The sequence below is a fragment of the Xyrauchen texanus genome, chromosome 6 (assembly GCF_025860055.1).
Source record: "Xyrauchen texanus isolate HMW12.3.18 chromosome 6, RBS_HiC_50CHRs, whole genome shotgun sequence".
NCBI classification, from domain to species: domain Eukaryota; kingdom Metazoa; phylum Chordata; class Actinopteri; order Cypriniformes; family Catostomidae; genus Xyrauchen; species Xyrauchen texanus.
In genome coordinates this window covers 37398229-37412700 of record NC_068281.1, presented here as the reverse complement: position 1 = coordinate 37412700, position 14472 = coordinate 37398229, and the positions used below count along the sequence as shown (strand labels likewise).

General features: G+C 36.9%; 1 protein-coding gene across 1 annotated transcript in view; it reads right to left on the bottom strand.

The window, feature by feature from the left end:
* Window positions 1–208: 208 nt before the first annotated feature.
* si:dkey-119f1.1 (Structural maintenance of chromosomes protein 6-like) overlaps window positions 209–14472 on the bottom strand; it is a 32603-nt gene continuing 18339 nt past the window's right edge. Inside the window, exons 12-27 of the mRNA XM_052128713.1 lie at window positions 13047–13135; window positions 12789–12953; window positions 11996–12174; window positions 11321–11522; window positions 8295–8409; window positions 8032–8192; window positions 7493–7628; window positions 7082–7162; window positions 6824–6994; window positions 4822–4959; window positions 4589–4734; window positions 3689–3814; window positions 3411–3516; window positions 2902–3054; window positions 1137–1234; window positions 209–847 (exon numbers count right to left, since the gene is read on the bottom strand). Coding sequence (XP_051984673.1) covers window positions 751–847; window positions 1137–1234; window positions 2902–3054; window positions 3411–3516; window positions 3689–3814; window positions 4589–4734; window positions 4822–4959; window positions 6824–6994; window positions 7082–7162; window positions 7493–7628; window positions 8032–8192; window positions 8295–8409; window positions 11321–11522; window positions 11996–12174; window positions 12789–12953; window positions 13047–13135 — 2163 coding nt within the window. The 3' untranslated portion in view covers window positions 209–750. The remainder of the gene's footprint in view (window positions 848–1136; window positions 1235–2901; window positions 3055–3410; window positions 3517–3688; window positions 3815–4588; window positions 4735–4821; window positions 4960–6823; window positions 6995–7081; window positions 7163–7492; window positions 7629–8031; window positions 8193–8294; window positions 8410–11320; window positions 11523–11995; window positions 12175–12788; window positions 12954–13046; window positions 13136–14472) is intronic.

The following is a 14472-nucleotide window of genomic DNA, read 5'->3' as shown; positions in this document are numbered from 1 at the left end:
CTTATTTTAAATATTGAAGCCATCTTTGTACTTAGTGGCATTTTCGCCCTGATCTTTGGTTAATTTGTAAATAAACAATATTTAAGGCTGATTGCCAAGCAACAGATTTATAGCTGAATGAATGATCAAAGTACAGATAGATAAAATGACAGCTTATTAGTTTTGCTGTAGGAAACATACTTTATTTCCTTTTTAATTAGATCAACTCCATATATATATATATATAAAACAATTGAAAATAAAAACCACATTTGAAATGAATAATAATATGCTATAAATGTCTCTAAATGAACAGGACAAAACATTTTTGTAACTATAAATCATAACTATTACAATCTTAAGTTTATTGAATCAAGTATAAATGCAAATGTCATTGCATCATGCTGATATAAAACTTAAACTATTCTTTCTTTAGAACAATTTAAAGTGCAGAGTAAAATAGGACTAGCAAATGTCCAAACCAACTAGTATTAGAGAAGTAAATGAGTCTTAAACTGATATATTTTCCAGGATTTATGAATTACAATTAACAACTTGTTTTTAAAATTGTAAATTTTTGTGCACTAGAGAACAGTAAAGTGCAGAGACATATGCCACATTCTATTAAAGAAAACCTTGAGCGTATTGTTTAATTAAAAGCAAATCTGAAAAGAATCTCAAATGTGCAGCTTTTGAGGCAGAAAGTCTGGAGATAACCTGATCAAAAGGGTTGTATTCTACACATAAGATGATCTTCAGTGAAGAGCAGCTTCATTCTGGGTTCCTCTGACCAAACGGAAGAGTAGACTGACTACGGTCAGGGTCGTTCAGACGCAGAATACGGATCAGGTTATTGACTGGAAGAGAACTGGGGAAAAGAATGAAGAATAAAATTATGTTATTAACATCTGTAAGAGTGGGTCTCACATTCATTATCAGCCTCAAAGGTCCTACATTTGCGAACGTCCTACTTCTTGCGAACAGCCGCAACCAGCCAGAAGAACAGGTCTGTGGCAAACACTACACATTCTTCAGTCTCAGTTTTGAGCTGCACTGAAATCATCTTATACACCAGCCAAACTGAACGGTCCAAATGTCCCGTTTCAAAATGTAACATCTTCAGTATACTTTACATTAGTGTTGGAGTAGCCCATTACCCCATGCTCTGTGGGGTGAGGAAAATAAACTGTCTGTAGCGCTGACTGGCAGCGATCTTCAGCATCATGTCCATGGAAATCCTTCGGTTCACCATGTCCTGAGTGAGTGAACACAATGGAATGATTGCACAAACTCAAACCACTTCTCAATGACTGCTAATCACTTCATTCTAATCAGCAGAAATGGAAAAAAGCTTATTTTTGTATTTGCACAATGATCTTAGTTTTTAATTCAAATCCATTTTGAATTTTAACTGTGATTGCATTTTTTATTAACTAAACAAATAACTTTTGTTCTGTTTCTAATGTTACTGGATATTTGACATGCAATGTCAAGTAGTGAACCAGGTAAACTTAATTTAAAACTGTATTAAACACTTTAATTACTACATGCAGGGTTTCTTACATTGCATTTTTAGAGGCACTGTACTTGTATTTGTCAAATTACAAGAAAATTGAAGTCAACTGCAAAACAATTACAGCAACTAAAACACACACGCACATGAACTTTTTCCCTTTTCACCCAAAAATTATAATTCTCTTATTTACTCACCCTCATGATATCCCAGATATGTATGACTTTCTCTCTTCACAGAACACATTTGGATAAAAAACAAATCACAGCTCAGTAGGTCCTTAAAATGCGATAGTGAACCGACCTTTGAAGCTCCAAAAAAAGACTATCCACAGACAGTCAGCATAAACATCATACATACAACTGTTTAAATTAAACTCTTCTAAAGGGATTTGATCACTTTTGGTGTGAAAAAGATCAATATTTAAGTACTTTTTAACTATAAACCGCCGCTTCAGGTAAGCTTCAAGAGAGCGATGAGTTTACTGCCTCTTGTGTGATGTATTCGTGTTGTCATGATACAGAGATCATCTCACATTCTCCACTCGGTTGAGACATCCAGGATGAGCACACAAACGCACCACTGTGAGTGAAGGAACAGATAAAAACACATCTAAACCAAAACCAACAAAGCTTCTGTACAGCGTTCCTCCTCACCTGCGTTAGACGTCTCGGGTGCGTTGCGTCATAAACAAAATGTTTAAGTCACTGTCAAGTTAAATATAGTTTAATACTCAATCTTTAAACACATCCTGAGATCCCTTAGATCGCATTTGCGCTCCTTCGAGTGTTTTGAACGCAAGAACATAACGCATGTTTGTGTGGTTCTGCCTACAGGAGTGTTTTCTTCACTGTATAAACTGCACGTCGCTCATACAGCTGATATGTCACTTACTGCCCTCTGGAGTAAACAGGTGGTACTGCAAGTTTGCATTTCTCAGGACTCTTCCTTATTGTCCATGGGCATGTGATTAATTGCGTACATTTTTTTAACGCATTATTTTTTGTAAAATTAATCGCACTGAATTAATGCGTTAAATCGTCAGCCCTAGTTTTGATATTTTTCTTCAAATGTGTTCTGCTAAAGAAAGAAATTCTTACACACCTGGGCTGCATTTCCCAAAAGCATTGCAAGCAGAGATCACTGGCGCCAATGGTTTCTACGATCTACTTAGCTTATGATGCTTTTGGGAAACACATCCCTGGGATACCAAGAGGGTGAGTAAATGATGAAAGAACTTTCATTTTGGGGTAAAATTAAAATAACAATTAGTGTTATTTTGATATATATATATATATATATATATATATATATATATATATATATATATATAAAATCACTGTGAAAGTGGTGAATACAATCAACAGAGTTCTAGTACTCTAAATAAATATATATATATATTTTTTTACCATATAGACATCAAACTCATCGAGGGCACGGAATGGAGCTTCAGCTATTGCCCAAAGTGACAGGACGAAGCACACAGTAGAAAACGAACGCTCTCCTCCAGATAAAGAACGCATGTCACTCAGGGTAGCCTTACAACCCTCTCCTGGCTGAACCTGAGGAAAAGAGAGAAACTGTTATCATGTGCAACGACTATGTGTGCAACGACTATGTCTTTCAGGATACATATCAATGAAGCTTGAAAGGGTCATCGTGGCTACTGGATGTCGACAGAAATATTACCCACAAAGCCAATCTTTGAAAACACGAATTATTTAGTATAAAACAAATCCACAGGATTGCACGCGAGTGCCCCTTTTTCTACCATTTGCATAAATCCTTATTTAGAAATACTGGATTACCCATTCAAAATGGTTCACTCGGTGCTAATTAATCAAGATACTGTAGATATTTTAAAGAAGGCTAAAGATGGCCACCATATTAATGATTTTAACATCATACAAAGTCTTACTGAGATGGAGAGACCCTCATTCTTGTGGTCAAAGGTCATCTTCCCAATATATCCTCTCTGGGACAGCATGGAGTCAAAGTAGTATTTACAGCGCACAGAAAGATACCTGCAAACACATACAAGCACAACATGGGTACAGAAAAGGTGAATAAACAGGGACAGTTTGTATATATATATATATATATAATTAATTACTGTACTCCAAGATTAAGCTAAATTAATTTGTGGAGTACCTTAAAATGTAAAGCACCCTTCATGCAGGTAAGAGTTAAACTTACATTCTCAGATCACTGTAGACGTTGTGCCTGATGATCATGATCTCAGTTAACAGTTGAATAAAGGCTTCCAGGCCCTTGAGCTGCCGTAAAATATTGGTAAAGTTCTCCTTCGCCTCGTGGTACTGCCTGAAAGATATAATGACAAGAACATTATTATTATAACATCAACATATGTGCAGATTGGAGGCTTGAGGCAGATTGAACATGGATTAAATGCTGTTATGAAACCCCTACACCCATGTATATAAACTTTATACATAGATATAAACAGTGAAATGGTGAGGAAAATAACTCCTATAATGCTGTAGTTGTACCATGGTACTTGTCAGATGGTAAGCCAACATACTTTAGAGAACACCATGGTACTACCATGTGACATGTCAAAAGCATCATGGTATTATTAAGGCACATTTTTTAAGATCCAATACAGTCCTGCCTTACATTTTTTGCTTATTAAATATCCAGTTTCACTCTGAAATACAGGTCTGGAGACCACTGCATAATTATCAGTTTCTCTAGATTTACTATTTATAAACAAATACGTTCATTTTACTCAAACACATACCTATAAATAGTAAATTCAGAGAAACTGATAATTTTGCAGTGGTCTCTTAATTTGTTCCAGAGCTGTATATCACATTATGAGTTGCAGATATCATTTCAAGATGATTTTAATATTTTGCACATATGGAGAAAAAAGAACTGACATTTATTTAATATGGATCCATAATCATGCACTGCCCTTCTTGCGTTTTGGATCTTAAAACACATTTAAAATTCATCACAGCATAAATACACAGTTACATTTCAGAAAATTTATTTGTTTTGAGTTCCACTGCCAGAACTGAAAACCATGATGTGTAAAAAGAGAGAACTGGATACAGCTGAGTGCATGTGTACCTGACAATAGAGTCTCTGTCTCCTTGTTGGCCCTGTTGCGTATCGATCTTGAATTTGAGGCGGCTTATCTCGGAGTCCAAACTCTTGGCTGTTCTCCTCACATCAATGCGCTCTTGGCAGATTTCTGAGGCCTTTGCAATGGAAGCCTGCAAAACAAACAGTTACAGTCAAACAAACATGAATCTGCTTATATGTAATGGATCAGCATTAGATGCATGTCAGTTATTGTTCACCTCTAACTCCTGCTCCTTCTCATTCAGGCTTCTCTTCAGTGCCTCTATCATGTCCATGTGGCATTTGCGTTTCTCCTCATAGTGTTTTTTGTGGTGTTTACTCTTTGCCACATCCTGATCGCAGTTAGTTAACTGCTCCTACACTCAAACACATCAAAACAAAACTATTTACTTAGTCGGCCACATGGATCATTAAGAAGTGAAACTGTTATGGACTTGTGTTTCACTCTGCTTGATGCATCCACCATTTTCCTGAACGCAAAAGTGTTCCACAATTGGCCTGTTTTCAATTTCCGGTTTCCAGTGTTTTCACTCGCTTTGGTGAATATTCTTAGCGTGTAATGTTTAAAGTATTACATTTGTAAAAACTGTAAAAAAATATATATATGGCTATATAGTGCAGACACTTCACAGAGTCAAGATGACTCACCTGAGTGTGTAGATGACATGAAGCGATGGCATGAGACAAGTTACATTGATAACATAAACTTCTTTGAGTTCTTATGACAGCAAATAACTGCACAAGTTGAGCCTGACATTTTTTTTTTTCTCCAAATAACACTTAAAAGTGGTTGTTCTCCTTCTGGATCACTCATTTCGCTTAGTTTTGCAATGCGCCTCAAGGCCAGAAACAGAAAACGGGCAATTAGAATCATCATGGCGCCGCTCAGTGGTTGCTCTAGAAAACTGTGGACAGATGCAGTAGTTAAGGAAACCCTGCCAACTCATGGTGGAAAGCAAAGCCAGGTTACCATAGTTAATCATACATTCCTATGAGAAAAATGGGGAGAAATACCTACAAAATGACATTGACTCTTGATTTTAAACCCGGAAGACGAAAATAGCACAACAAATCCCTAAATTAAACACTTTCCTCCAAAAATGTTAATGTGTGCTAACATTATCTTCTTTCATATCTGTTAAAAAATCTTTTAGTCATGTTTTTTGTTGTTAAAATGGCCAAATCTATACAATATTTCTCCCTGTTTTTTTCATATGAATGAGTAACTATGGTAACGGAGAATTGGTTTTCCCCACGCTAAACTATGGCCCTAGTGTATGACACCTTGCCGACTGTATCAATGAGGTGAACTTGAGGTTTGTGCTCATGAAGCAGGCATGGACTGACATGGATACGAAAACAAATGCAGACAGACAGATTGAAAGACAGACAGCTAGAGAGATATACACACAAATTGACAGACAGACCAGCCAACAGAGAGATAGACAGACAAAGATAGACAGACAGATAGCTCTTAATACTACTTCCCCCCTCCACAAATTCAATGTTTTCATTGAATGGAAAAGAGCAGCATGAACATACTTCTAACTGTAATTTTATTTAAGTTAAAATTAAAGTACCGCTAAAATGAAAGCTCTATGCCTGAAAATTGAAGACAGAAAAATATAACTTTATAGAGTATAAAAATGTAATATTCAAAAAGTAGCGATAATACTCATAATAACAGTAGTAGAATATTAAACATCGTATTATGATTATTATCATCTGTTACAATATCACAAATGTTTTCTGAATATCAGCAGGTTGTGATTCAGCCATAGAAGCCTTGTGCCAGATTTATTTCATTAATGTTTTTATCAATACTTGGGCAGCATTTTATTTGACCAAAAATAAAATGTAATTTTATTGCTATATTTTCATTTGATTAAAGCTGCATGTATTAATCACAAGATTTAATTAAACATTTAACAATGAATCCAGAAAAATGTAAACGGAAAACACTAATCTATGCACTTCATTTAATCAAGCCATTTTCTGTATAATTTCATTAAAAATCAGAGTTTTTTATTTGGTATTGATTTAGTATCGATACCGAGGTATCAGGGTTGGTATCGTACCAAAGGCAATATTTTTGTATCGGAGCAACCCTAGTATACAATGTTTGTTGATCTCCAAACCAAAGAAAAAACTGAAAACAAATCAATATTGTTCCAGGTTATACAGGCTAAGAGGAATCTGGACTCTTAATTTGCCTCTAACCTTAATGGGCTCGGCTTCCTCTGCTATGCTGTTAAAAGCTTCCCACTGCTGTCGGTAGAGTTGCTCTGCCGCCTCATATTCCCTCTTGAGTGTGTGTGTCTGCTGCCGTGCGGCTTCACATTCCTCTCGGCACGCACTTATCCGACTGCTCAGCTCTTCTAATTCCTCCTCCTGAACACAGAGATAGAATGAGACACACAAATCCACATACTTCTCAACATATGCAAGTAATCCACATAATGAGTGATTGTTTTCTACCAAAGGTTTCAAATCCTCTGACTGAGGCTCCTCAACATTCTGCAATTCAGTCAGCTCTGACTTAAGCTTCCGACAACGTTCCTATGGATTAAAATCCACAACAAAAAACACATTAGAACAAATCCAAAAGAACATTAAGATGCTTTGATGCGGTTTGTGCATAGAACAGGGTTCCCACATCTTTTGACCAATGAATTTCCATGTCTTGTCCAGCCATTCATGATTAAATTTTTTTTCTAGATATTGCACTCAAAAAAAAAAAAAAATGCTTACTTGGCATAATGTAACTAGAAAAATGTACACTCACTATAGAAATGACTAGTTTGGATATTATTAATTTTCATAACTTTTCCAGGCCTGGAAATGCCCATTTTAAAATTGTTAGAACTCTTCTAGAATATATTCAGTCACCTGGGCTTTCCTGCTGTCATCATAGGCTCGGTTCTGAAGAGCTTGGTTCCGTCTCTCATCCTCACTGACCTGCTGCATTTCTTGTTGAAAGCGCTCCAGATCCGCTCTCTGGGTTTGCAAAGCCGCATGCAAATGTCTGCAATACAAAGATACATTTTTCTTTGATCTCGCAAGCTTGCTAAACGGATGAATGGAAACCATCCATTTCAAAATCAACTCCAAATTCAAGCAAATATTAAACAATAATAAATAAATACATTTTATGAGTAGCTATGCAGAAGAATGTGCACATGGCTGTTTTCCATACAACAAAAGCATATAGTGACCTGGAGCTGTCAAGCTCCAAACAGGGACCAAAAAAGCACTACTGAAGTAGTCCATTCAACTCCTGCACTATGTCACCCTCAGATGTAGTTCTCAAATATCATTCACCCCATGTTCAATTCAATATATGACATGTCGCACCAGGTTAGATGTCAATGATGTCATTGGTTCTCACATGTCTTGTCAAGATGTGACTGAATTTTTCAAGAACAAACCTGATTTCCTCTTCAACATCTTTGCTGAGGTAGAGGGCTCTGCGTTGTTCAGAGGAGTAATAACGGTTATAGAAGATCTGGTCTCCCTCGCGTGTAAAGGCCTCTCTGCAGTTGCGTGGTGGATGACCACCCTGCATAACTCTTCTCGCATCTTTAGAGTTCTGCCAAAAAATCAAAGAATAAACGAAAAGCTCTTCACTTCAAAGGACAAACAGGATCATCAGAAAACAGGAAAATGCTTGTAGGCCTCCACACTTTCTCACCTTGATGAGCAGAATAGATTCTATCCCTCTCATGTCAATCAGGCAGTTGGCAACAACTGGATTCTCAATTTCAAGGGCCTGGAGCACTGATGGATATTCAGGATGATTGACAGCTCTAAAAACAAATGAAAGGAGGAAAATTAGGTTTAAATGTCTGCATCTTTGTCATTCAAAACAGCAAACAGCAATTTTAACACACAAAAAAGCATGTTTAACCCTGTTTTAAACAAATAGTTCTATTTATTGTCTTTACGCTATAATGCCGTATGTATCAAATACGATACACAATGTTTGATGGCTCATGTTTCACTCTCTGTTCAAGTTGAATAGCCCAAAACATTTATGGTTTATACTTTTTACATGTTTATGGCACCATCTAGTGGTTACTCGTAAAAAACAAACGTGGTTTCAATGTTTATACTGATCTATTTAAAATGGTGGCGGACTTGCATGAAAAATGGACTTGCACTTTAGACTTGATTTGGACTCGACATCATAGACTCATGAAAACTGTTTTTCTGCAGGTCCGTCTACGGAGTTGGCCAACTCTCCCTCTCTGTTTATGCACTGCCATTTTCTGTTAAAAGATATGGCATACACATCAAAATTGGAATGAAACAGCGCTATTCGCTGCCCGGATCAATAGACAAAGCAGGCCGAGAGCAGAGCAGCTGCGCTTACGCGTCTCACAGACCAGTCTCGAACTCTCAACCTTACATCTCACATTAATATGCTGCGAGGACCAGTGAAAAGCACAGGTCGAGTCACGGAAACATTTGAATTCGGCACAGAATTCTCTGGTGCAAACCTCTCGGTGAGCAAACATTAAACGGCCTGACAAAAACTTCATTTGATGCTGAGAAAACAGTGACATGCACAAACATAAATTAACAGACTTTTCTCGCATCATCACCTTTATCATGAATTTACTATAGTAACACTAACTGTATTGACTAAAGTATTTTAGGCAGAAATATATTCATAATAAATAATATATTACTACTATAGCTATTACATTTATAATGAGGGAATCAGGAAAAGAGGGAATATCATTCATTTTTATTACAACTTATAATAAATAAAAAGAATAAAACAGTTTCTAAAAAATCTTTAATTTTGCATTTATAGTTTTAAATGTGTTTAGGATACTATCTTTCTTTACAAAAATAACAAAGTTTATTTTATAGAAATAATGTTACATTTTACCATGGTAGTGATGATCCACATTTGATTTTTCTCCATGGTTTGTTACATATAAATGCAACTGTTTAAACTATAAAAACTACATTACATTTTCATAAATGGGCAAATAGAATAAAGGGCTTAAAAGCCCTAAAGATTTATGGACAAGGCTATGTTTCCTTCTGTGTAAGTTCTCTTTTAATGCAAAAATAAAATATATTAAAAAAAAATGATAACTTAATGGAACGTTTATGGATTGTTTCCTGAATAAAAATTAAATTAATGATTAAAGTAAAACCTTATGTACTTTATTAGAAAATTTAAAATAAATTAACAAGGCAATCCCTTAAAGTAGACAGTTTTACAGTTTTTCTCAATCGCTTTGGCTCAATTCTCAAATGAGAATGATTTCTTTTATAATCGGGTATAATCGAGTCATTTTTGTTTGCAGCACTTTTAAGTCACGTCTGAAATCTCATGTGTTTACACTGGCCTTCAAGTTTGACAAATGAAATGTAGGACACAGATTTGTATTGTTTGTATTTTAGACTTCTGGTGTTTGTGCATGTAGTATTTTGAAATTTTAAATGTTATTACTGTGAAGCACTTTGGTCAACTCTGTTGTTTTAAATGCTAAATAAATAAAGCTGAGATAAACGTGCAAATGCTGTGATTTTAATTATATAAATATATAGTTTACATGTGCTGTGCGCTTCACAGTGGCATAGTGCTCTGCTTTGACATCGCATACAATGTGAATGATTCTCATTGTTTGTGGAGTTTCCAGTTTGAGCGTTTGTTATTAATAAATCACACTAGGACATGTCACAATTAAAATTTTTCAATTTCAGTGTAAAATGAGTAACAGAGCACACATACAAAATAAGCCTGTAAGCATTTTAAAGCTGTCATGTGTCAGTCATACTGCGCGCTGGTACCAGATAAGAGTTGGTGCTCGGTACTACTGATACTGCAGAAACACTGGTTACATCTTACCGATAGCTGGCCCGCAAGGGGAGCCATTCGAGATGGGGCAGGAGTGTGGCCGAATGAGTGCCGCCCTCTCCCATCATGCACTGCACATTTGTGGAGAACCAGGTGCTAAATGACTCATAGCCAAACTACCGTACATCTTTTTATTTTGGTATCGACTTGTTACCGAAGTACCAGTACTTTTGACAACACTAAGTCATAAAAATATTATTTATATTATTAGGTTGAATTTTGAAGTCATTATTCATGCCTTTCCAAATAAGGTATTCGGATTAAGGCACATCCCTATTATTTTCTGGAAAAGATGTTAGTGGTGCTTGCCCATCCACAACTCACCGCCACATTGCTAGGGTGTTCTCATTTTGTTTTAGGGCATTGCTATGTGGCTGTTAGGATATTCTGGTTTGTTGGTATGTGGTTACTTAATGGTCCAAGCCAAAACCACCGAGTTCCAATTATATTCTGGACCCTAAATATGACTTGGGTCTCTCCTTCAACACCAGTCAATGGGTTTTTGTTGCCTGTTTTATCATCCGCCAATAAAAATGTGCAAATCTGAAAAGTTAAAGCACACCCATCCTCAATAATTTGCATTATTTGAGGTTTCATTGATGTCCGTAGCAAAAATGTTGGGGGATGAGTTTAGTGCTGACATTTAATATTTAGGGTTAGATATTTGAGCAATTATAATATCGCAGCTTGTCTTAGCAAGCACAACAAATAAAATAAATATAAGAGAGCTGCAAATGGAGTAAAAAAATATATTTAAAAAAGATGAAATGCTGAAAACATTGCTAATTACTACTAAGTGAGAGTGAGAGCTTAGGTAAGATGAACTCTACAGTAGCTACCTGCTGCCGACATTGTAGAGCGTGTTGGTAAATGTGCTGACAATGATCTGGGGTCTTTTGCCCTGCTGGAAGCAGCGGTTCATGATGCCTTGCAACACTCTCTCATCGTTGTGATTATCGCAGCAGAAAGCCAGCATCAGAGTCTTCAGACAACTCTCCACTGCAAGATCCAGCTCTGGATCCCGCAAACGGATACAGTATCCTAGAAATAAAACAGCCTCTTCACAATGCACATCCTTATGGCATTGCTTCTCTTAAGACCTAAAGCTAGATCTTGGTCCAAATAAGGTTTTAATCAGAAGTAATCACACATCTGCAATGATTATTTTTATCTACATTATTAAAATAACCCATGACCAGGCCCAAACAAAATCAGCTTACTGTTTTCAAATTTTCTGTGCTGTTTTGGGTGTTAAATCTGCAGAATGGATTTAATTATGGAAAAAGTTTATAAGTAGAGCTAAGAATATGACACTATTAATTGCTAAAAACATGATCGAAATAGCCAAAATATTTAACAAATGAAACCCCATGGAGCAAGGGATGTAACTTTGTGAATGACAGGTGTTCAAATTCTGCAGAACTTTCTGTGAGCACAGATTACTGAATGTTAAGAGCAATCTTTTACAATGTTCTTGCTAACTATAGTACTGTCGTAAGTATTAGTTGCTATACCAAGTGGTCCAACAGGTTTTCTCTTGAAGTTGCCCCGGCGGTACGCCTCATCTACGGCCATCAGCAGTGCCGGCATCTTCTCGCCGAAGCGACAAAGACGATCATTTCGACTGCCTTCCATAGCAGCTAGGTCACGACGCTTAGCCTCAATCGCGCGCTGCATGTCCTGCTTTTCTCGGCTACAGAAAAAGAGAAACAAAAGATTGCAAGACAGAAGAATTGAGACACGATAAGACGAACATTAACCAAAAACAATAATAGAACAAGCTCTTCCCTGGCCGACTAAAACATTTCTGACTCTTAGTGTTCCCACACTTTTTAAACAATGAAAATTCAAGATTTTCTAGTTATAGTGATTACTGAATAAGGATTTAAAATTTTTTTTTTTTACATGGATTGCTGGAGCGCATTTTTATTTGTATGTAATGTATGATATGTATCAATCCCTGGAATTAATAGTTTTAAACAATTATATTTTTCTTTCAATGAGGTCAAACATATCCTGGGATTTGAGTGAGCCCTCTTCCTGCCTAATGAGTTGCAAACGGTTATCCTCAACAAACAAACAGACTGACATTTTAGACCAAACCATAACTAGAACTAATTATATTCACTACAGAAAATTCCATGACTCTCAGATCTAAATTGGTAGTCAAATTTTTTAATTCCCTGATATTTTCAGGTTTTCCTTTAATCTTATAGTTTGCTTAACATTCAAATGTAAATAAATAATAATACTTGGAATTACAACAACAGCTCAAGAGGCACAGCATATATCTACATATGCACTAACCTCATTTTACCAAACTTTTCTTTAGCAGCAGCACAAGCCTGATGAAATTGATTGATCTGCTGAGCCAGAGTCGAGTCCTGGAAACTTAGATCTTCCAGCTCAGCCTGAATGCGATTCATCCTCTCCATACAAGCCTGATTGTCTGCGGAGTTCATCTGACTTATGCTGGACAGAGAGTGAGAGATAATCAAAGTTACAGCAGTAAGAAAATATTATGAAACAGCACTGTTATTTCCTTTCTGTGCAATTATGACGTACTTGTATTTGAGTTCTTTGATACGTTTGTTGAGTTGATCTTTATCTTTCTCAAGGTCCCTTAAGTTCGTCTTCTTTCGATGAAGTCCAGCCTAAGCAACAACAATAACAAACAAAATAAAAGAATTAAAAGTTTGCAACACATTCCAAAAAAGTTGAGACAGGGACAATTTAAAACTAAAAAACAATCTGACAAGTAGAAGAGTGGAATCATATTTTGTGGTCAAACGAGTCCACATTTCAAATTGCTCCATTGCGTGTTCTCCAGGCCAGAGGAAAAGTACCATCCAAACTGTTATCAGCAACGTCAAGTCCAAAAGCCTGTGTCTGCGATGGTATGAGGGTTCAGAGTCTATGCGCATAGCATGGGTAACTGTGGGAGCATCATTAAATCAGAAAATATGTACACATTTTGGAGCAAAATATACTCCTATCCATAAACTGTCTTTTCAAGAGATGTCCCTGCATTTTCCAGCAGGACAACACCAAACCATATAATGCCCGGATTACAAGTACATGTTGGCTGCGTAAACAGTGTGCACAGGTGCTAGATTGGCCTACCTTCAGTCCTGACCTGTCACAAATGTGTGGCGCATTATGATGTGCAAAATACAACAGCAAAGGCCCCGTACAAATGCGCAGCTGAAGACCTGCATAATGGATGAAAATTCTGCTTGCTAAACTTAACAAACTTGCGTCTTCAGTGCCCAAACACTTAAGTGTTATTAGAAGAAATGGTGATGTTTCACAGTGGTAAACACTCGACTGACTGTTAGTGATATAAAATGTATCATTAAATGTTGTGAATATCGCAATGATTTTAATGAATACAAATGGAAATCACTTCACTGCACACAAGGAGCTCTAAAATATGACTGCACACTAGCAGCCACAAGTGTTGAGTTTGGATGAAACCAAGAGCAGCCTTTTCAGCTTGAGGGATCAGCTGTCCATTTCACACGTGAGAGAGATCTGCTCTGACTGTGACAGACAAAATTTTAGTTTACATAGGTTTAATGATAGTGCCTTATTAATCTACTAAATAGTACGCTAATGCTGCATATTATGATTATGAATGCTATGGGGGAATATAATCCTACTGTCAAATGTCATGTCTGACTACCACACCTGGAGTCGCAAGTTCGAATCCAGGGAGTGACTCCAGTCAGGCTTCCTAAGCAACTAATTACTAGGGTGGGTAGAGTCACGTTGGGTTAACCACCTCGTGTTCGCTATAATGTGGTTCTCGTTCTCGGTGGGGCGCATGGTGATTTGTGAGTGGATGCCGCGGAGAATAGCGTGAAGCCTCAACGCGCTCAAAAAGCGAAGTGATAAGATGCGAGGATTGATGTCTCAGACGCGGAGGCAACTGAGATTCGTCCTCTGCGACCCGAATTGAGACGAGTCTCTACGCCACTACAAGGACTTG